The following is a 24,387-nucleotide window of genomic DNA, read 5'->3' on the forward strand; positions in this document are numbered from 1 at the left end:
TGATAATACGGCAATTTGATTCCGTTTTGTTTTTAGATAAGGTTTCAACGAAATTTTGCAATATTTTTTCATGAGTTTCAGCAATTTGTTTGATAGAATTTGCAATTTCGTTTGAAGTTTTTTTTGAAAGTATTTGACATCTATTCACTTTTTCTGCTCTCAATAGTGAAGTAACCCCCTCTAAAGTTTGCTAGTAGGTTAGTGCATAGGTGCTCTGGGCAAAGAAATGGTATTCAACTTTTAATTTCACAAGTTTTTGCCAATTTTTGATGAAATTGAGATTTTTTCAATTTATCCGAAAATTTTTGTCTTGTTCCCAGTTTTTCGATCCTTATGGGTCAATGCAACTTTTTGAGGCATGAAAATGGGTTAATGGATAACCTCTGGCGAATATAAAATGGTTCTGAAGTAACTTATGTAAAAAATTGTAGCAACATTTGAAGTTTAACGTTGAAGTTTATCAATAGTTACGGGCCACTGAATCTTGTCAGATTTCCTGCCATGTTTATTTCGGCGTCAAGATTTTTTACGACCATATGACGTCACAACAACTTCAAATCTGCTTTTTGTGTATTCTTTCATACAATTTCAACTGCGTGCGTGACATCTTTTTTCTTATGTTTTTTTTTCATTCTCGTGATTATAATTTTTTGGTCACATGTGACTTACCTCACGCTCAAATTTGACCTCCTCAGTCTGAATTTAACATTATTTTAAATCTAAGATATGAGCTCAAGTGATTGTTTGTCACTCAAATTGAAGGATAATTGAGAACAGCTAATTGAAGCAGCAATAGGTTCTTAATAAAATTCGGACATTTTTTAATTTAATGAAAAGAATTTTCCTTTTTGGCCTGTTCCGTTTACTATCGTTTTGAGTCTGCAGATCTACGACACTTGCGGGTGTTTTCCGGCAATCGGACAGCTCTGTTTTTCACATTACGAAATTAGTTTTCCACCTCAAAGGCCAGAAATCCTCTGCTAGGGTATGATAATACGGCAATTTGATTCCGTTTTGTTTTTAGATAAGGTTTCAACGAAATTTTGCAATATTTTTTCATGAGTTTCAGCAATTTGTTTGATAGAATTTGCAATTTCGTTTGAAGTTTTTTTTGAAAGTATTTGACATCTATTCACTTTTTCTGCTCTCAATAGTGAAGTAACCCCCTCTAAAGTTTGCTAGTAGGTTAGTGCATAGGTGCTCTGGGCAAAGAAATGGTATTCAACTTTTAATTTCACAAGTTTTTGCCAATTTTTGATGAAATTGAGATTTTTTCAATTTATCCGAAAATTTTTGTCTTGTTCCCAGTTTTTCGATCCTTATGGGTCAATGCAACTTTTTGAGGCATGAAAATGGGTTAATGGATAACCTCTGGCGAATATAAAATGGTTCTGAAGTAACTTATGTAAAAAATTGTAGCAACATTTGAAGTTTAACGTTGAAGTTTATCAATAGTTACGGGCCACTGAATCTTGTCAGATTTTCCATTTTTCATTCTTTAAGCTTTTGTCTGAATCCTCAATTTTTGCTTTTTTTGGCCCTTAACGCTCTTTCAAGGCTAGTGCTTGGTTGGTGTGTATATTTAATTGCATCAAATTTGGCCGTCAGGGTGAAAGCCTCAAGAGTTTTAACAATGATTATTTTTTGTTTCAATTCTGTTTCTCAACTTTTAAAATTGATTTTCGTTCTGTTCGGTGTTTTTAATGGATTTGCTGGTCAGGTACAGTAATTCAAAGTTTTTCATTCAACTGTTTGGGTTGTGTTTCACGGCTTTTCCTGCCATGTTTATTTCGTCGTCAAGATTTTTTACGACCATATGACGTCACAACAACTTCAAATCTGCTTTTTGTGTATTCTTTCATACAATTTCAACTGCGTGCGTGACATCTTTTTTCTTAAGTTTTTTTTCATTCTCGTGATTATAATTTTTTGGTCACATGTGACTTACCTCACGCTCAAATTTGACCTCCTCAGTCTGAATTTAACATTATTTTAAATCTAAGATATGAGCTCAAGTGATTGTTTGTCACTCAAATTGAAGGATAATTGAGAACAGCTAATTGAAGCAGCAATAGGTTCTTAATAAAATTCGGACATTTTTAATTTAATGAAAAGAATTTTCCTTTTTGGCCTGTTCCGTTTACTATCGTTTTGAGTCTGCAGATCTACGACACTTGCAGGTGTTTTCCGGCAATCGGACAGCTCTGTTTTTCACATTACGAAATTAGTTTTCCACCTCAAAGGCCAGAAATCCTCTGCTAGGGTATGATAATACGGCAATTTGATTCCGTTTTGTTTTTAGTTAAGTTTTCAACGAAATTTTGCAATATTTTTTCATGAGTTTCAGCAATTTGTTTGATAGAATTTGCAATTTTGTTTGAAGTTTTTTTTGAAAATATTTGACGTCTATTCACTTTTTCTGCTCTCAATAGTGAAGTAACCCCCTCTAAAGTTTGCTAGTAGGTTAGTGCATAGTTGCTCTGGGCAATGAAATGGTATTCAACTTTTAATTTCACAAGTTTTTGCCAATTTTTGATGAAATTGAGATTTTTTCAATTTATCCGAAAATTTTTGTCTTGTTCCCAGTTTATCGATCCTTATGGGTCAATGCAACTTTTTGAGGCATGAAAATGGGTTAATGGATAACCTCTGGCGAATATAAAATGGTTCTGAAGTAACTTATGTCAAAAATTGTAGCAACATTTGAAGTTTAACGTTGAAGTTTATCAATAGTTACGGGCCACTGAATCTTGTCAGATTTTCCATTTTTCATTCTTTAAGCTTTTGTCTGAATCCTAAATTTTTGCTTTTTTTGGCCCTTAACGCTCTTTCAAGGCTAGTGCTTGGTTGGTGTGTATATTTAATTGCATCAAATTTGGCCGTCAGGGTGAAATCCTCAAGAGTTTTAACAATGATTATTTTTTGTTTCAATTCTGTTTCCCAACTTTTAAAATTGATTTTCGTTTTGTTCGGTGTTTTTAATGGATTTGCTGGTCAGGTACAGTAATTCAAAGTTTTTCATTCAACTGTTTGGGTTGTGTTTCACGGCTTTTCCTGCCATGTTTATTTCGGCGTCAAGATTTTTTACGACCATATGACGTCACAACAACTTCAAATCTGCTTTTTGTGTATTCTTTCATACAATTTCAACTGCGTGCGTGACATCTTTTTTCTTATGTTTTTTTTTCATTCTCGTGATTATAATTTTTTGGTCACATGTGACTTACCTCACGCTCAAATTTGACCTCCTCAGTCTGAATTTAACATTATTTTAAATCTAAGATATGAGCTCAAGTGATTGTTTGTCACTCAAATTGAAGGATAATTGAGAACAGCTAATTGAAGCAGCAATAGGTTCTTAATAAAATTCGGACATTTTTTAATTTAATGAAAAGAATTTTCCTTTTTGGCCTGTTCCGTTTACTATCGTTTTGAGTCTGCAGATCTACGACACTTGCGGGTGTTTTCCGGCAATCGGACAGCTCTGTTTTTCACATTATGAAATTCCCCGCCCCCTTTTTATGCATAATTCAGAATTCAGACATCACAAATAGGTCTTATTATTAATTGTTTTCTTTTTTATTTGTTTTTCAAACAGATGAAGTCTTTGCTGCTTTTGTTTGAAATGCTCCTGAAGGTTATAAACAAAAATTGTTTGTTTTGAGCAGATAAGCAGTTCTGAGGAATTAAATCCAAATTTTCGTGTTTAGTCGTTTTTTGCTCATAAATTTATGACCAACGAACAATTCGGTGAGTTTCTGTGAACTGGTATAAATAACGAGGAGGATGGTTAAACTGCAATCAAACAAAATTTTCCGACCCTGCTCAAACATTCTTGGCTTAAATGTCTACCAAATAAAGCAGAGAAAGGAAACTCTCCATGTAATTTGGAGCTATTTATACTTTTTATTTTAGAAGTGGATGAATTTTCTAACAAAGACAGACGCGTATACCCTTGAGACGAATACCTGTAGGTTTTTTCGTTTCATTAGAATGGAAAAATTAAACGGTTCGAAATAATTTGTTGAAACAAATAAAGTCAAGCTAATTCAATTTATAAAACAGAAAAACAACAATTTTATCTACTGAACAATTTTAGTTACCGAATTTTGCCAAACAAAAAATAATATCATGCAAGAAAAAAATTGTATGTTAAAAATTGTATGTTAATTGTATGTTAAAAATCATATTTGTATGTTAATTACTTTAGAGGAAATCTGCTTTATATTTTTTAATTAATTACAAAACTTATCGCGAAACTCATTCTGTCAAGGCCATGAAGCCAGGATAAGGAGAAAACCCTTTATGAGTTATCTTAAGCCTTCATACGACGTCCATGGGAACTGTCATTTGGGGATTTAAGGAAGAGACAACAAAGAGGGCTTATAATTGCAAAACCAAAAAAATCACAAATAGTAAATGATAGCACATATTGCCAAAGTAAAAAAAAGCATGTCTCTAACCGAAACCATCACTGGTTCGGATGGACCTCCCAAGCAATTGGAATGGTCTCTAATGGGACTCTTTGAGAAAAGAAAACAAAAAGCTAAGAAAAAGTGGAAAATTCTTTACTATTTTGCTATAACATATTGTCACAAAAATCATTAGCCATTAAGTGATATCGTAATTTTGGCTCTCAAAAACCTCTTTATAACTTCAATAAGACCTGTCATTGATGAGACTCATTGGTCTTAAATGATTCCTTTCTACGTCAATTCGACCTTTCATTTGTGGGACTAATTAAGAAAAAAATAAAAGGTCACAAATTGCCGCAAAAACCCAAACATTCAGAAATATTTCTGCAGAACAACAGTGTCAACGTCATGAAAATTCATTAGCTGCCCATTGATTGAACACGTTTATAACAATCAGTAGCGTTAATGAGGAAAACTGTCAGGAGAAAAAGGGTGAAAACAGGTTTAAAAGCCACCCGATAAAAAAGTTCTCTATTATACCAAAAGTTTTTCAAACACAAATTCGTGACTTCACTTCCAGGTTTGTTGTTATTGCTTCTCATTGAATTCATCAAATTGAAAAGTAGGAAAATATTATAAAAAAAACAGCGCCTATAATTCAAATACTTTGGATACTACAAAACCGCAATAAGAACAACAATTGCCTCTTCATCACCTCCCGGCTATTAAAAATTGTAATTTTTCCAAATACTAACATAAGTGGACAAAAATGATCTCAAATTGGCAAAGAATAATGCCGAAAGGTACAAAGTTTTAATTTTTAAAAAGACGGAGAAACATTCGCAAATCCTTTTGTAAATAGTTGACATAACTAGCCGCACGTATTAGGTCAGTGCTCTGGAGAAGTATCAGCAGTTTTATCAAAAATAACTGATTTAATGCTCGTTTTTTTTTTGAAAAAGGCTTATTTATCAAAAATCACACTGAATAATAATGATTTTGGTTCCTGCGTAATCGCAGCGGAACAGCATTAGGCCTACGGTAGCCTGTTCTCAACTGCCCTTTTTCTTATTATTCCCCACATTTCAGACTGATCTTTGAATGATCAGCATTGCTCTTTTTTTGGTGACTATAGCCACTTTTTTTTGCGTCTGAAACTTTCACGTGGTACCATCATTGCAGCCAACATTGGTCAGGCTATGGTCAACCTCAAGCTATGGTTAAGTAAGAGCTCGTCCTTACACATCTTCACGGAGGCAGGGGATTGAACTCTCAATCATTGGCGTGTGAATCACACACCTTACCTCTCGGCTATCACGCCACAACAATTTTGCAGAAAATAGTCAAAACCAAAAAGTTCAGCGTTTATTTGTCAAATTAAAAAATTGATTGCAATGACGTCTTTTTTAACTTGTTTTAGCAAAGTAAAACAATGTGCGCAAAAATATAATAAAAATAGTGAAAATCATGCAATGTTCATGAAACTTTAAAACTCGGTAACTCAAAAAAGACGAAAAATTAATACACGAAAATGTTCTACGCTTGACAGGCTTTATGATACCATTCACAACCCCCCCCCCCACCCCCGATTAAGTGGGGTTGGAACAAATACAGAGTATTGAGGTTGAGTTCTCTGGGTCTGTAGGAGCCATATGTTTGCTTTCAGTCAATTATGAATTATTAGAATTGTTTGAAAATACCCGTCCCATTTTCTCAAAGGTTGCTATTCCAATTAATAATCACAAAAACTATCTCTGCTTATAAGGCAGATTACGTTAGTTGCAATGGAAAATGAAAATTTTATTCATCCAAGTCTTCGAGAAAGATGCTAATTGTTCCTTTATATTAGCTCTTCCTGAAAACTAAAATACAGGGCATGGTTCAGTATCATGTTGATTGTATTCCGGCCCAATTTGTATGCTATTTGTGTATACATTGAAAAGAGTAGGAATTTATTTATTTGTTTGTAGATAGCGTGTATATTTGGGATAATATTTGCTGGAGCAAGTGACGAAGACGTAGCAGCCAGGGGATTCTTTATCTTTGTCTGTGTGTTCTTCATTGTCCTCACTCTTGCACTCTATGTTATCTACGCACTCAGACTCCATCACAAACTGGAACTGGTGCCTTGGCTTCTGCTGGTAAGAGACCCAAAATATTCCTCCATCAAAAAACCAAACCAGTTACTATGGCTACAGACCACCTATGCTATTATACATATTGCGCCCACACCCATTTTCAAAATATTCTATTGAAAAGTGACCTAATGAAATTATTGGTTCCATTTTCTAACAAAAATTCTCGACTCTTACAAATTTGGGGTAATTAAGGGGAAGCACTGTAACTATACAGTGTGTGCAGAGCAGGCTAAAAACTAATGCATGGTTTTAAACTGCGAATATTTAGTAATTATTGTGACTGGTGGGTGTGAACTTGTATGTAGGACTGTTCGCATAGGTTTAGATGGGATATTGTTTTGTTGTGAATATAGTTTGTTGTGTTGTGCAGGAGTTAGTGTTCAATGCGACAGCAGTGTTGCTCTTCCTCATCTCCTCCATCACCCTGGCTGCTAAATGTGACGGAGACGGACTCCTCGTCGTTGCAGTGGTGAGTATACAATTAAATATTATACTAAGACCATTAACGATTTCTTAGTACTCATACAAAAATCATATGTGCTTATTCGACGTTTAACCGAACGGCATTTTTAATGGTTTCTTTGTTTTAATACAAAGATCATTTATGATTTCTTAAAAATCATACAAAGTCATAAATGAAAAATGGAAATCTTATTAAGATCATACTAAGATATAGTCTAGGATTTGTATGGTATCATGTATGATCTTAGTATGATTACTAAGAAATGGCAACTCGGGAAACCGACAAACACGCACACACTCAGTACATACCTATCCTTGAGGAGTAGAAGAGCGTTCTATATTTGTGTGAAAATACAAGTGAATGGTTTCCATTCGACACGTCATAAAAGTCAACTCAATGAGAGGGGAGTTGACAAATTGGAAAAGCTGAAAGTGAAGAAAATATGTTTTAAGAGGTGGTAATGGACCAATTGAGGATAACTGCTGCAAATGAAAAATGAAATCTAGAATGAACCAATTGATACAAATCGAACCTCCTTTAATATGAATAACGCGAATGAAATATTATTATAGTATTCGTAGAAACAGAATTTGAAGTCAATTCCTGTCAATAAATAGCTGTTTGTTGAGAAGGAAAAATGGTACTCCAATTTGCTCTTGAGTTGATTTTTCTGTATTCTGATTGCTCATTTATCCGATGTAAAGCAGCTGCGCTTAATCAGTTATGTATTGCTGCGCTGGTCGATAACAAAATATGATCATATTGCCAACAAAAGGAGGCTCGGAGCATGTTAAGACAGGAGGCTCCTAACCATGTTGAGAAAATCAGAAATTCGAAAACACCATCAAATATGAAACAAACTAGAGTCTTTTGTCGGCTTAGCGATTTTTTATGGACGAATGATACCAGATTTGGCTACAAATATGTTAACTTTGAACGAAATTCGAAAAGACGACTTCAGATGGGAAAAACAAGAACAGAACGTTTTCGAAAACAAAAAATGAGTTGTGCTAATCCACTTGTTCAGCCATACAGCTTGACGAAAGAAGCAACCGTAATAACAGACGCCTCAATAGACACAATAGGCGCACTCCTCTCACAGGAAGGAAATCCTGTGATCTATGTCAAAGAAGTTGTCACAAGCCCAACGAAATTACTTCAATATTGGGCGAGAGGCACTTGCAATCGTCTTTGTGGTCATGAGATTGAATTATCTCCTGCTCGGAAGGAGGTTCACCATACAGACTGAACACAAACCTCTCAAATAATTCTTTACACCAGGCGAGGAAATTCAATAATCAGCATCAGCAAGAATCACGAGATGTGCAATAGCGCTGGTGGTATCCGACTTCGAATTAAAATATACAACCGGGGAGCAGATCCCCCACGCTATGCTTTGAGCAGACCAGATTTTGATGGCGATGATGACAATGATCGAGTCTGCTTTGCTCTCGACAATATCTATATTGTTCAATCCGATATGGTGACCCAGTCAGACATCAGAACTGAGTGGGGATCGAATAGACTCTTCCAAAATGTCATCAAAATAATAAAAAGCGGATACTGTAAACAGTGCTCAGATGCAGAGAGGTTTCGAACAACAGAAGGACGCCTTAGATATCCACAACCGAGTAATATTTCGGGGAGTAATGTCTTTCATTCGATTCAAACTAAGACATGTGGTGATGGCCAAATCTCCATCCCGGTCAAAAATTCAACAAACAGGAGTCCGATTGATAGTTGGTGGCCCGGCTTTCTTCGATATGTTAGTAAGTGGAAGGAATGTCAAGAAAACAAGCCTAGCCTAGGGAAAACAGTGTCTACTTGACCAGAATCAGAAGTTTGGGAAAGACTCCATATGAAATGGGGATACCCTAAGGACCAAGGTAAAATTTTACTGATAGTAGACGCGGGATCAGATTAGGTAGAAGCCTTCCCTGTGGGAGATTTCCACAAACAGTGAAGGTTTGTAAGTGGTGTTCTAAAAAAGTGATGTGAATCGATGGAGATTAGAGAGATGGAGTCACCAATCTACCATCCAAGAGCAGACAGACTTGCCGAGCGAGCGGTCCAAACAGTGAAACGGGCTATTAAAGCCTGGAGTCCAAATCTGAATGTGTCATTTGGCGCTTTCTTACAGCAGGCTTTGATGACACCGGGTTACTTCCATGACGCGGGGCAAACTCCTGTGGAACTACTGCTAAGGCGGAAAGTGAGACTTTTCCAGCAGTCACTGACTTTGATTTGTGCGAATCAGTCATCTTCAAACCAACGAGCAGATCAACAACAGTTCCAGTTAACTTCATTATACGCAAGGGAATGAACACCTCTCTCAGCCAGCCAGAGAGTTCAAATAAGACAGTGCTTGTTTGTGGCAATCAAGTTGCACCGCTGGAACCTGATGACATCAAGACTGATTCTGCTGATCAGCACTCTACTTATTCACAATCTGAGAGCATTAGGGACAAAATAGACGTGGGGATTACCCAACTCCACTGAAGAAACTTCAATAACTGAAGGAGAACATTCTTCAGGGGCCAAAAGAACTACAAAACAACCAGCAAGATCTGATGAAGCTATGTCGGCAAACTTGCTTAAAAAAGAGGGTGGATGTGATATATCGCGAAGATAAGAATTTAGAGTTAAGTTAAAACATCGATATAAAGAAAACTTTCTTACTTGATGTTGGTGGAGTAATTTTACTCCATTGATTATTATGTATTAATTAATGGCTACTGATTTGAACCGAATAGTTGCCTCCAATTTTTTTATGCCTTTAGTTCATTAGTGTACATAAACCATAAGTTTGAGCGATTAATTAGACCTTCCCATCATCAATGATGACCGTAAATCAATTCGATTATCCCCCCTGTAGAAAGCAGTGACATGTTCTCAGGTTAGTAGAACAAAGTATTAAGTGTAAAAAGATAGCACTAATACTTGCCATATACGGCAATGGGAAGAACTTGTCCATATATGAGGTTCAAATTAACCATTATCGGTTTATCTAATTCTAGACGGTTCTGTAGGTTTTCATGCTGATAGCGACTATGAATACCTGTGAATTTTTGTACTTTTAGGCCCTTTTAATTTCAAGTATTAAAATAATAAAGCGCTTGTTACTCGTGCTCGAAACCAAACCGCGACAGTATGCGCACATATAATGTTCCCACTTCTCTCAGCCTCAAATTTCTGAAACCAAAAAATTCTAATAATCGTTTTAAATTAAAAATATGTAGGCTGTTAAAAACAAGACGTACGTACATTGCTTCGAAATTGGAAATTTTTGAACTTGTATGTCACTATGCCTGTTTTTGGTTCTCGTGTGATAACTATCGAAATTATATCCGAGCCACAGGTCACTAGTTTCCACTCGTCACCTAGCTTCTTTTTCTAAAGTACATAATAAGTAAGATTTTATCGATTATTTCGAAATGAAAGAAAGTCTAATTGGTTGTTAAATTCAGAAATATCTCTCTCAATATTTATTTGGTTTTAATAAAACAATGAGCAGTTTTCACCGGAAGAAAAGTCTTTAAATTTGGTCTCAACTAATTACTATTGAAATTCGTGCATTAAAGTTTTAGGCTAATTACATGCTGAAAATTGTGCAATTGGGTTACGTTTATCTGGGAAAGTAGTTACAAATCGTAAGCCTCTTGATAAGATATAAGTAACTTAATTCTCCGTTTTGCTAGAGATTGAGATTGTCAAATATTGTTTGCTCCATATAATTTTGCAACTATGGAGCTAAATCGGGCCCCCCAAAAAACAGAAATGAAATATTGGAACTTCTCAGGATACTGTTACTTTGATTTGTTGACAGCGTTCATGCTGTCAACAAAACTTATATAAACCCTAATCATTGGAAATACATTTTGTCATGTTCAAAAAGAGTTAGAAAATTGAACTTCTAAATAATAAAGTTACGCAATAGCTTTTCAGGATATTCTCTCGGTATTTTGGAGTTAATGTTAAGAGTAATTAACTACAATTTTCGCCATTTTTCTTAGACTAATTGTGGTTGTTTCATAATGCAATTTTACCAGATATATTTTCAATACATTTAGCTAGTAATAGCCTTTGTTTGAGCGGTTCAGATGCGTGATATATCCTCTGGTTGCCGTGTTTTTAATAGTTTTTCACTGATATATTTAAAGCGTTGTCAGTGTCATAGGTATTTTTTCTAACAAGACAAACTTTTCTAGTTCAGTTTTTAATTATTATATTCAAATTTATAAGCATTATTTCAAGCGAAGGAATAAAAAGTTTTGCAAGTTTTATCAATATTTCAAGACAAAGCTATCAAGCGGCTGTCAGGCTGTTTCTACGGTGTTCTGGTAATCGTAGGTTCCGAGGTGTCGTACCCTGGGCTGTATGGATCCTTCGCAAATATTTATTGATCTCCAAGTTGGGCAATTTCTGGCTTTTGTACGTTTCGTATGTTATTTGAGTACATATGCAAAATCCGTATTTGCACCTACTTATCAGCATAATTACTTCACCAAGTACCTAACTTCTCTTCACTATGTTTACCAATTATACAAATTCATATTCGCGGAACTTGAAAAGTAAACGTCGAGGCTTTTGTTTACGTAATTTGTTTATCAGTAATCTATCAGTCTGCGCTTATTTTTAATAAACAAATTAGAATATATGGTCCTGGATGGAAATACGGACTAAATATGACCTTAGGAACTTTATAAAAATGAACTCATTTCAGTGTTTTATATGGTTATTTAAGAGAAAACATCACGTAATTATGGGGCACGAAAAAGGGGCGTGACAAAGAACTATTAGGAAGTTGTATTTCGACCAAACTGATAGTAAATGTTTGGTTGTAATGATTTTTTGCAATAGATGCTGATGTATTAGAAATTAAGAGCATTGTAAAATTATTTCATGCTGTCAGATAATGTTGACATAGATTTAGATAACTGCATAGAATTATGATGACATGATGCTGACAGAAGACTTAACAAGAGTCGGCTCGAAAAAGTTCATAACCTAAGAGCATCTGCATTCCTCTCTATCTTAAACCAATACAACTTTGGAAAACATGCAGTTGTGCACCCCATTTTTCATAGGAAGCAAGGATGAAACAGAGTTTTTGTTTACTAACAAGAGCAGTTGCCGATACCCCTGTTTCGAGACATTTTACTGTTGCCTCCAACTCAATTTTTGCAATTTTTGGAACTTCATAGGAAACCTTGGCTAAAATAAGGGCCCAGAACGATTAAGTTCGCTGAATCAAAAGTTTCACATTGGAAATATTGACACAAAAAGAAAAACCATTTGAAAAAAGTTGTGCTATTTGAACGATTTTCTTGTCTAAATCTTGTTAATTGCTCTCAAACGAAGTTTGTAGCAATTGTATAAGTCCTGTCGGTCTTTTTATACGATTTTTTGCTTGACTGATTTTTTGCCTGACCCATTTGACTCTTGATCCTCAAAAATGAGATCAGAGCTCTCAGAGCATTTCAGCTCTCTTGCAGCTCTCTTGCAGCTTTTCGAATTTATCAGTCCTAAGTGTCAAGGAACCTCCTGTAGAGTGTGAAACTAGGTTAATATAGCTTATAGTGGAAATGGAATGTTTTAAACTTTTTTACATCACGAAATTTAGCATTTTTCCTCCTTAAGTGTTTAATGATAAGTGTCTGGAAAATTTTAATTGGCCTTTGAATAGTTTTCAACTTTTTAATAACACAAACTTAGCAATTTTTTAAAATAAAATTTGTAATTTTTTCAAGCTGTTTTAATTTTTTTTGTCTTTTTTGGTTTCTCCAGCCTCAAGAGCCGCGGAACCTCCTCTAGGGTTTGATAATAGGTTACTAGGTTGCTGCATATTTTCTAGATGTAATGGAATCTTTTTCAAGATTTTAATATCTTAAGCAGGTTAAACGTTCTTAAGCAGTTTTTATTTTTACCGGCACCACTAGCACAGGGACCTCCTCCAAGGTTTCACAATAAGCTGCCGCATGGTTTCTAGAGTTAACGGAATGGTTATCAATACTTTAATGACTCCAGTTTTATCATTTTTTGATAGAATTCAATTTTTTTTTCGAGTTTTCGGAAAGTTATTGTCAGGTTCCAAGGTTATGGATTTTTTTAAAAACTATTTTCAGCTTGGCATAAGGATACTGGATAGTCTCTTGAGACAATGAAATTGTTTTGGAGACTTTAATATTTTGAATTTGGGCGAAGTTTTGGTAAAATTTGCAATTGTTTACAAAATTTTTGAAGTTTTGTCCTTTTCTGAAGGTAAAGACCATTACTGGCCAACGAAACTTTCGAGGTCTTGCAGATGGGTTACTTGACAGAACTCCAAATATAAAAAATGGTTTGAACTTTTTGCACTGCAAAATCTGGAAATTTTCTTTTAAATTTTGCACTTATCTTTTTTTTGCTATTTGATTTAATTAATAACAAGGCTGGAAGACTAAAGGTCCTCTCTCTCTCTCTCTCTATCTCTCTGTCGTTTGGGTTTCTTTTCTTCTCTTTTTCGTTCACGTTTTAGCTCTCACTCTCTATTTCTATCGCTCTCTCTCTCTCTCTCTCTCTCTCTCTCTCTCTCTCTCTCGCTCCCTCTCTCTCTCTCTCTCTCTCTCTCTCTCTCTCTCTTTCCTTAACTTATTTTGTTGATGCTGCAATTCAGCTGCTGTTATGTGGCGTGATGTCATCATCTATTATCCTCATTGACGTTGAATTATAGTAGCACTGTTTAACTAGCCCTCTTCAGGATATCATTGTTAATGGCTCTCCAACACAAGCTTGTAGCAAATATGTTAAACCTGTTTTTGTTTTTTAAGCAATTTTTCGCTTCACCAATTTTTCGTCTGACCGATTTGACTTTGCGTCCTCATAAACAAGATAAAGAGGTAGCACTCAGTGAGCATTAAGTTCTTTAGATAGTGTTTTGGAGACTGATTCTTATGGCGTGAAGAACGGTTCTTAGACCCTAACCCATTGCCCCACATCCCCTCTCACCCCCGCTGCGCTCACCTCAAGCCCCTTCAATTAATCTTAACTGTGTCTAGCTAATTACGAAGCCAACCACTCCCCAGTCTTTTGTGAGCAATTCGGCCGACGTTGTTAGGTTATGTTCTTTTCTTCAATGCAAGATGGTTTTAAGATTTGTTCAGCGGTTGCAATTAAAATATTATTGCTTGAAAAGAAATAGAGAAAAAGCTTGAGTGACTTCTTGCCTTCATTGAACCGAACAGTGCTGATAAATTTTTGTCTTGGTCTGAAAATGTATTTTCTGCTTCACAATTGTCTAAAATTTAGCATTAGAGTAAGTTTTTTTGAGAGATATTTTATGTTTTAACAAAAATTTCACCTAGTGAAACTAAAAAATTGCTAGCATTTTTTAGTTTATTCAACATTTTGTGAAGGCCAATTGCGAGTTGTTTGACCTGTAGTTGGGTCCTTGTTTTGTCAAAACAGTCGTCTGAAAGTTGTTGGAGAATCTGCATTAAAATGTTGGAAATTTTTCTCAAACGTTTAATTAGTTGCAAACCAAAGCAATTTGATATTCATTTCTAGCTGTTTCCAGGCGTTCACCAGAACAAACTCAGTCATTTTTCTTGCTTTTTGGGTGTAATAATGTTAAAAACAACAACTGCTTGAAAAACTACAACTTTCAGCAGAAGCATACATTAGCAAATGTGTTCTACGCGCTTCTAATCGTGGGGGCAAGAAACACAAGCAGCAGCAAGAGAAACAGTTGTTGAGCAGACTTGAGCGATGGAAATCAGGTGATTATGCTGCACTGTGGTACGAGGCCGCCTCAATGAAGCAGTCAAATAAAACTAGCAATGAGTCAATAGACGCCTTAGCAAGCCGCGCCAAATCTCTTTGTCTGCAGGGGCAGTTTGGGAGGGCAGCGAAAGTTCTGTCTTCTGACGGCGTCGCACCTGACAATGCTGCAACGTTGAATGAACTTAAAAAGCTCCACCCTAAGGAAAAGCAACATGACCACCAATTTGATCAAGATGCTAACACGAACGCATATCAATTTGACGAAGCATCAGTATTCTTCCAAATTGAGTCGTTCTCCAAATTTACTGCAGCTGGGCCGTCGAAAATGTATCCCGAGCATCTGCTGCATGCAGTAAACTGCGGTGCCCCTGATCAATCAAAGCGAGCAATCACTAGTTTAACAAAATTTGTCAACTTAGCTAGCAGGGGTCAGCTTCCCGAATTCGTTGCTCCTATACTATGTAGTGCAACAATAACTGCATTGAAAAAATTGAAAGGTGGGGTCCGTCCTATTGCTGTTGGGGAAGTCATTCGACGTCTTATTGCTAAATGCATAGCTCGTGAAGCGAATTCAGATGCTGTTGATCTTTTTAACACAAAACAATTGGGGGTAGCAGTCAAGGGTGGTGCTGAGGGCATAGTACATGCAACAAGAGTTTTGTTTGAAAAACTGCAAAGGTCAAAAGATTCCGGAATATTGCAGATTGATTTCAAAAATGCCTTCAATTCGGTAAAAAGAAGCAAGGTTTTGGAAGCAGTCGCAAAATTCTTACCTAGTGTTGCCCCTTTTGCGACTTTTTGCTACTCACAACACAGTCATTTGCATTTTAACAACACATACTTAAGTAGCCAATCGGGAGTTCAACAAGGGGATCCTTTGGGGCCGCTTTTGTTTTCACTAGCTCTGTGGCCAATCATTAAAGAAATTGAAACAAAATTACCAAATCTAGTACAAGATAATTGGTATTTGGATGATGGCATCCTTGCTGGTACCCACCAACAACTTTGCACAGCATTGAATTTGTTGACAAATTTGGGTGAGGGATTCGGCTTAGAGCTCAGAATAGAAAAATGTGAGCTTTGGTCACCCGTTGATCTGAACGCTATAGATAGCAGAGTAAAAAGAAATAGCAAAGAAGGACTTGAGATCTTGGGCGCTGCCATCGGCAATCCCAGTTTTGTTGCTGCATCTTTGAGAAAAAGAGTCAACAAAATAGAAAAACTGCTCGACAACTTGGCGTACCTAGACGACCCACATTGTGCGCTTGGAATTCTTCGAAGCTGTCTTGGTGCCCCAAAGATGGTATATTCCCTGCGATGTAACACTCCATCTGACGAATCCTCTGTTATTTTGCAGAATTTTGACAAGCTTCAGAGAACAACATTTGAGATTATGTTAGGCACCCTTATAAGTGACAACGCTTGGAAGCAGGCTTGTCTACCAATAAGCAAAACTGGCGTTGGAATTAGACAAGCAATTGACCAATTGAAAGCGGCGTTTGTTGGGTCAGTATCGCAGGCAGACGCTTTAGTGGAACAAATAACCGGTGAGAAAATTACAGACAATCAAATTTTCAAAGAAACAGTGGAAGAACTGAGGAATCTAGAAATTAGCCAATATACGCAACACAAGATTCAGGAGGCACTTGACGATGCTGCTTTGTCTGACCTTCCTGGTAATCAGACTTCAAATCGGGAGAAAGCTCGTTTGCTTTCACTAACGTTGCCTCAATCTGGTGCCTGGCTTTCCGCACCTCCAATCCCTAGTCTGGGCCTTCACATTCAGCCAAATGAATTCAGAGCCGCATTGAAGTATCGGATTGGCGTTCCGTTATACATTGAGGAACGAAAGTGCCCTTACTGTCAAAACGGCAGACTGGACAAGCTGGGTGATCACGCTTTAAGCTGTCATGGTCGGGGTGATATGATATCGCGGCACGATAGAGTGAGGGATAGAATATTTGCTGCTTGCTCGACCGCAAACTTATCACCCGTCTGCGAACAGAAAAATTTGATTCCAGATAATAACTCAAGGCCAGGAGACATATACTTGCCCAGCTGGTCAGCGGGACAACCATCTGCGTTAGACGTAACCATAACTTCCCCACTGCAGCCCAGTCTAATTTCAGATGCGGCGAGGAGGTGTGGTTTTGCTCTGACAAATGCTGAAGATAGGAAATATGAACAATATGCCCAAAAATGTGCCGAAATAGGTATCCAGTTTGTACCACTCGCGTTTGAATCTTTCGGGGGCTTCTCAGATTTGGTCCGAAAAACTTTGAAACGTATAGCCTTGCTTGCCGGTAACCGAAACTTTCAACCAGCTGGTTTATCAGTTGCCTACAATCGATTATCTCAAGGAGTCTCAGTGACTTTAATGAGAGGTTCAGCCACAATGCGGATCGCCAGAGATCCCCTGTTATGAGACTCATTCCTGCGACAACACCTTCAGCCCCAAAATAGTTAATTTACAGTATTGACTCACCCAATTTTAGTTGCCCAGTTATTGCTGTGCGCGAACTTGTTTGTCACCCAATGAGTGGGGACAATGCTCATTTCTTCTGTTCAACCCGATTGTGTGGGTTGATTTTGAAGAAATTTTGAAGACCCGATTGTGAGGGTTTCTGGGAACAAATAAAAGGCAAATACTCAATTGCGTGGGCGCCATAGTGATTTGTGGACACAAGGTTGATCGCAAGAAAACTTTCTGAGAATTGACTGAACTTAGAAATGATTTAAACCATGATTTCCCCAACCAAGCACACCTTAAATTAATAATTACTTTCCTTAAAAAAAGTTACAAAAACAAAAAAAAAAGCATACTTTTGCCAAAAAATTAAAAATTCCAGGATTTTATTCGAGGCATGCAACGCATCATGCCCCCCCTTATAATTAAGAATAGACCTCTAAACCTAGCTATTTTTAACGTCCTTGTGACATATAGTTGCCGCATTAAATTTAAAAATGTTAAAAATGGCCTAATTAGCCGCAGCAAAAATTAATTGCATGATCCCAAAGGAGAAGCCATCACTGTTTCCTTGGCGAGAATACACTAAAGACAGAACACTTGACCGGCTGGGGGGGGGGGGCAAACACCTGATGCTTTCTAATGATACCACTCATACTTGTCGACGTCAAATATATTTAGATAAATTTGTCTGAACAAAACAAAACACAGTTGAGTTTATAGTTCCCCCATCAAAGTGGGTTGGAACAACTGATTAGATCATCATGTGATCAATGCACAACCCTTTTAATCTTTCGCCAGAAGTATGAAATGTAGTCTGAATTTTGGCTCCCGTAAGTCTTGAGCTGACAGTTATATTCTATAACTTACAATTGTTTTAGATAGTGGGCTTTGTCACTACCATCCTGTATGGAGGCACTGGGTTCTTCGCTTTCCTGGAATTCCGATCTGGAGGCGATCCGGCAGGAGCAGACTAACTAGTATATTTTTTCTTCTCGGAGCACCCCTTTTACCTTCTTCTCATTCATGGGCTCAATTAAAAATTAAGCAAGCAGAATAATGACTTAAAATTTGCTATAAAGACATAAGCTATCAGATTGTGAATTGTTTTTTTTTGTAAATTTAGTAAATGAACAAGAGAAAGTGTAAATGTTTGTAATTTCATCTTTTCTGTGACTTTTTATTATTGGTGATTTATATTTGAGTGAAGAATATCCACTAACATCATTAATTTACATTTGTTTGCAAATAGGGTTGAATATCAAGACGATAAAGAAACCAGCTATTGTCCTGGTTTTGGTTCGGTATGCTTCATTTTCATGATGATTCAATCGCATGCCAATGAGATTATCAAGCCACATTTTTCTATCGGTTGAAAACATTTTTGAAGCAAATTTAAATTTAGTCGGGTCTTTATCTAGATAATCAAAAAGAGAAAAACCCCAAGAACTAATTGCGTTGTATCTATATTTCATTCTAATCAGTTGAAATTACGTAATAGATCTATTCCTTTGTTGATGCTGCAATTGTACAAAAAAAGTGCAACTATTGGGTCCAGCATACTGGAAACATATGGAGTCAACTTAGTTTATCGAGTGAGTCATTGAATTGCATAGAACACCCCAGTCATCCAGGAATAGTTATCTTGCAAGATTCGTACTATTTTTCACTAAGTCAACTTGCAAGTTTCTGTATCCTTAGTAGGAATCTTGTGAGATAACTATTCTTAGTACGACTCTTGCTAAAACTTACACGAGATTGTAACATCTTACTTCCTTCAGTACGAAACTTGCAAGTTCCTACAAGATAAAAATTCCTCATACGATTGGCTCTCATTAATACGAAACCTGCAATGTCTTACAAGAAAACAACTCCGCGTACTGAGGAAGTTTGATTTCACATTCACAAAAACGGTTCTTGGTAAAAGTTACAAGATTAGGCTAGCATTGACTGCCATAAGTACGAAACTTGAAAGTTCTTACAAGATAACAATTCCTCGAACTAACTTAGTACATGTTCAAATTCCCTAACTAGTTTCTGGCTTACACTTACAAGATTAATCGAGTATTGGCTCTCATTGGCGCTAAACCTGCAAGTTCTCACAAGATAACGTATCTTCATCTAACTTAGTAGGATTTCACATTCCCTTATACGTTTCCTAGAAAAAACAACATATTAAGCAAGTAGTTGACTGGAGACTTGCAATTTCTTTCAAGATAACAGTTTGGCAGACCAACTAGGAACGAATTTACACTCTCTAATACGCTTTTTACTGAAACTCAACGGAAAAAGAAAAATTGGTTGTCATCAGCCCGAATCTTGGGAAACTTTAAAACAACTATTTGCCATACTGACTTAGTATTTTTAGATTCTCTAATACGGTTCATTATAAAACCCTGTTCTAATGAAATTATTTAAGTTTACTGAAACCGTAATAGACAATCGAGAACAAATTTCAGAACACTAAAACATAAATCACAAACAGTAATTTACAATCGGAAAAGATTTTTGCTTTCCATATATAAATACCATAGGCAAAACTGTGGGTCCACAACTTGGGGTTACCGTCAATGATTTTTCTCATGTACGCTCCTTGTTTGAAGCATCACACTCGTGCTAGAGAACAATGTTTTAAAGGATGGTATGGCTAACAAAAGTGACCGTTTAAAAATTTCACCTTGAAAAAATAAAGTTTGGATTTTTGGATTAATTTTTTTTAATAGTCTATTTCATTTATTTCTACGACTCGAAGAGGAGTATTGGAGGCGGGTTTGTTTAACAGCCTCCTCAGCGTCGAATATAATTTTTTCGCTTTACCTTAATTCACAGCTTTTTCAACATTTTGCCTGAAATCTTTTTGACTTCTCATTCTGCTAAAAGTGTTTTTAGACACCAGTTGCTCAGCAAAGAAATTCAAAATGAAAAGAGTCAGTATCAAAAAAACGAAATCAGAAATAAAAACGGGATAAATCCATAAAACCCAATTTTATATGCCCGTTACTAAAACTTTGTTCTTAGCTACCATCTCTAATGCTTATTGGTATTGATACCAGCCCCTGTGTCGTCTCGCTACAAAACAGGAGTATTTTCAGCTCCAAAATGTCATCGAAATATTTCGCACTTGAAAATTGTTTGTGTACAGAAATCGTTTTTTTTTCATTAGTTTTTCTCTTCTTTATATCCCAATCTTGGTTATGGGAATCAACGGAGGCTATTTTCCAGCAATCTGCCGGGTATTTTTTAGTTAAGCAGGCCTAACAATTTGTTGGTAGTTTTACTGCAGAACGTTACAAATAAGTGCTAATTTAAGATAATTTTACCTTAACAAAGTTAAGGTAAATTTTTACCTTAACTTAAGGTAAAGTTAAGAAAAACCTTGACTTAACTTTACCTTAAAAACGGTTTAATTCAACTCCGTTAATTTAAATTTATCTTAATTGATTTAGTATGAGTCTATCTTTCAGTTTTTTACAGGTTCTTACTTAATTAGTTAATTTTTAGTACGACTGATTACAGGAATAATTACCTTACAAGTTCTTGTAAGATCTTGCTAGATAACTATCTAGTACGACAGAATAGTTATCTTGCGGGATTCGCACTAAATTGTTCTAAATTTGGACCACTTAGTACGATTTAGAACGAATCTTGCAAGATAATTATTCTGCAATGTCTGGGGCAGTCCCAGCCTATCGATTGGGCTGAGCATGCTGTGAGATAGTACGTTGATACAGATTTGTGGAAAATTATCATTTGGACGCTATTTTTCTAAAACCAAAGTCATAAACTTGCATTACCCGTTTTGTGACTAATCATTTACAGCCATGCTGGAATATACCCGAGCTTTTTCAAGGGTCACAAAACGAAGTGGTATTTAGACAAAATTTTTTGTCTAATTTTTCAGAAACTGACCAATATTTGCGGAAATAAGATTTTTTGAACTCCGTCCTTTGGCCAACGGTGCGGATCTTCCAGCCAGTGACAGTTAGTTTTTATCTTTCAGAGATTAGACAACTCTCGTCAACCTGGAAATTTTACTTTGACACAGCCATTAGCTTTCAAATCGTGGAAGAGTGTTTACCAGCTGATGAACCATACGTTTGGAAGCTTCTAGTCAAAGATTAGGTCACAAAGCGAGCATGATGGCCAAGCGAGTACTCACAAAGCGAACAAGATGAGGTCGAGATAAACCACTCAAAGTTGATGACAATCTGTGGAAACTGAAAGACATAAAAACAGGGGGCATATAGCCTCTGGGAATTGTTGTGGACACTTCACTTGGAAAAGATACGAGCTGAGATGAAGACTGCTTACAGTACAAATGTCCACCCAGTAACCAGTTTTTCACCTCTTGTTAGGCGATTAGTCCTGTGCTGTGTTGGTTCTTGATTTTTGCGGAAAGGAATCTTCAGAAACCCATGGAACGCTAGTTTTAACTTTTACCTTTTGTTCGCGTGTACCCTTGAAGTATATTTCGTATCAACGGCAACTTTTGGAGAGCAATTATTTTTCAAATTATGGCGTTCCGAAAGATTCGAATAAAGTTACATGGTTTTACCCGCAACAAATTATTAGATAGAAAACTGTTTTAAATCGAGAGCTACGTGTTCGAAAAGCCCTTTTCTAAATCAACAATTAAACGACCGATTATAATAGCAATTAGAGCCTGAGACCTAATTTTGCTTTCATAATGGCGAAAAAATTGTTTCAGGAAGTTTCATTCCAATTCCTGTGTGTCAGAACCACCATTATTTGAATTACCGAATTCGATGAACACACGACAACCAAAAAAGGTTATATCAAATTGTTACTAAAATCGAAGACAGTTAGGTATTAGGGAGTTCTGATTGTTTGAAGCCGTTGTAGTATTATATGCTGTGAATTATAAATGATATTTAATACGGCATATCGAACTTACATGCGTTTTTAATACCACAACTTTTAACACGCGCCGAACAAAGTAACCCATGGAACGCTAACCCATGGGACGTTTTTAATACTAACAACTTATTAGCATTAAAATCTAGCACTTCTAAAAAATAAAACTTAGTTAAAATTAGGCCTGAATCACCTCCACTGGAATCAGGACGGCGCATACGCTCTCTGTCATATTAGGCGCCCTGATATTAATTAGTTTCTCCTGATTTGCTAGATATTCGCAACACAGTAGCAGCGCGGAAATTTTCCGACATGTTCAAAAAATGAGAAGCGGATTGCTTCAGAAAAAAAACAATAGATTATCAAAAAATCCCCTACAGATCCACCATTTGATGCGATTTGATGCGGAGAGGGGGAACTCCGATGTTGGGCTCCAGTAAAATCAGTAAATGATTCTTTTAGATTTAAGATTTATTATTTTAGATTCAAAAATTATTCTTAGCAAAAAAGAAGAGTTAAATCCCTCATTTTCAGCAAAATTGAGCTAAAAAATCAGAGACAATTTGCGAGTTTAGCGGGGTGGGACAGTGTACATTTATTGAAACTCGAAGCAGACGCAAAAAAACGGCCTTTCCTTTTTTCCGATAATTTTTCTGGAAATAATCTAAGGCATTATAAAACAAGTTTAGAAATTTTGTTTCAGCTTGCCTTCGCAACAAATTGGTCAGCAACAGTAACTCAGAGTCTGACCTATCAACAACACAAAAAGTCATAAACAAAGTTAAAACAAGTTAAAATTGAGACTTAAAACACATAGAGGTCTTCGACATATATCTCTACCTTAGTTTTGTTATATCGTTTATTAGGTTAGTCAGGCATACATAAAGATATACTGTTTTGTGTGATATGTAGCAGTCCAGTCTAGTTTGATACCATCCTCATGCTTTTTTCAGTAAGCATCAGAGCAAAAGTTCCTGAGTGCAGATGAATTGAACTATCAGGTTCGGAATTCAATTCCGGACTCTGCTAGGTCAAATTACTAATGCAATTGCCATTCGACGTGTTTCGACAAACATAGAAAACGGAGATTGCTTTTAATCATAGACATTAAAAACGCAAGAAGATATTTTATAACAGCGAGTTTTGAAAAAAAGTTGATCAAGCTAGAGAAACGACAGATTCGCAACTGGAAATTGAAGTCTCAGTAACTTAAGAGCCAAAGTTTTGAAGAAAAAAATGATATTCTCGCCATGTGTGTTATCATCTAACAAGTTTTCTAAAAAAAAGTTGATCACGATAGGCTAAAATGTATTTATAAAAAAAATCTAAAATAGGATAATACCAAAAACACTTCTGGATGGATCCACTGTGAGTCATTAAAAATATACAGGCAGAACATAGCCGACTACCCGACTACCACTGGAATATGTCTTAAACGAAAGGTGAAGAAATGGCGTTGGTTGTATAGTTTTCTTAAACTTATGACGCTGCGGTTAGTGAGCAAGAAAATGAGCTGATAGTGTCAATATTTCCCATAACGCCGAGAACTTCTGCCTCCTCAGGCGTAGCAGTCTTCAGCGCTTTTCCCGGAGCGTTTACATAGAGTTCATAGAGTTCAATAGAACACTAAAAGAGCTGATAAGGAACTTTAAGACAACAGGTTTTGTCAGTTTTTTCCGTTTCGTATGATCAAGCTAAAATTAAAGCAGCCAGGAGTTTAGTAAAAATATGAGATGATTGATGAAGTTGTTATTTCCATTTACAAAAGGGCTGATAAACTTCGACTGACGCTTTACCATTTGCTAACTTCATTAGACAAACGATTTTCTCGGACCTTCTAGAATTTTTAATAAAAATTAATCTTCGAGCTTGTGTCATTTTGTTAATCGATGCTTTTAATGCGCAATGAAATGAAGTCAGCAAATGGCCAAGAATTCATGCAATGGGGAAAATGGCGTCAGGCAGAAAAATTATTCCGGAGAACAATAAATAAAAGCATTAATAAAACATTGGAGCGAGGCATCGACGAGAAACTAGCTGAAAGACAAATAATCCCCAGTTGACGAAAAAAATAAAAACTCTCAAATTTAATAATTAATCGGATGTTTTTCCTTAATGGTTGTGAATAAATTGGTTGTGAAATTTTTCCAATCGCAGCAATGTTTTGTACCATCTTCTGTTTTTTGTCTTATCTGATGTTAGAGACAAAAAGCGATACTAACCGAATTAAAGAAAGCAAAAATTGTTAAGTAGCGAAATTATAAAACA

At 36.2% G+C, this 24,387-nt stretch overlaps 2 protein-coding genes across 2 annotated transcripts in view; both read left to right on the forward strand.

Moving 5' to 3' along the window:
- Nucleotides 1-18,495, forward strand: part of LOC142340009 (plasmolipin-like) — a 33,718-nt gene extending 15,223 nt beyond the window's left edge. The window contains exons 3-5 of the mRNA XM_075390403.1: nucleotides 6,386-6,556; nucleotides 6,924-7,022; nucleotides 18,126-18,495. Coding sequence (XP_075246518.1) covers nucleotides 6,386-6,556; nucleotides 6,924-7,022; nucleotides 18,126-18,221 — 366 coding nt within the window. The 3' untranslated portion in view covers nucleotides 18,222-18,495. The remainder of the gene's footprint in view (nucleotides 1-6,385; nucleotides 6,557-6,923; nucleotides 7,023-18,125) is intronic.
- LOC142340364 (uncharacterized) overlaps nucleotides 1-24,387 on the forward strand; it is a 269,135-nt gene that overhangs the window by 81,163 nt on the left and 163,585 nt on the right. The window lies entirely within an intron of this gene.

This window comes from Convolutriloba macropyga, chromosome 5 (genome assembly GCF_964194025.1).
Source record: "Convolutriloba macropyga chromosome 5, txConMacr16.3, whole genome shotgun sequence".
NCBI lineage: Eukaryota > Metazoa > Xenacoelomorpha > Acoela > Convolutidae > Convolutriloba > Convolutriloba macropyga.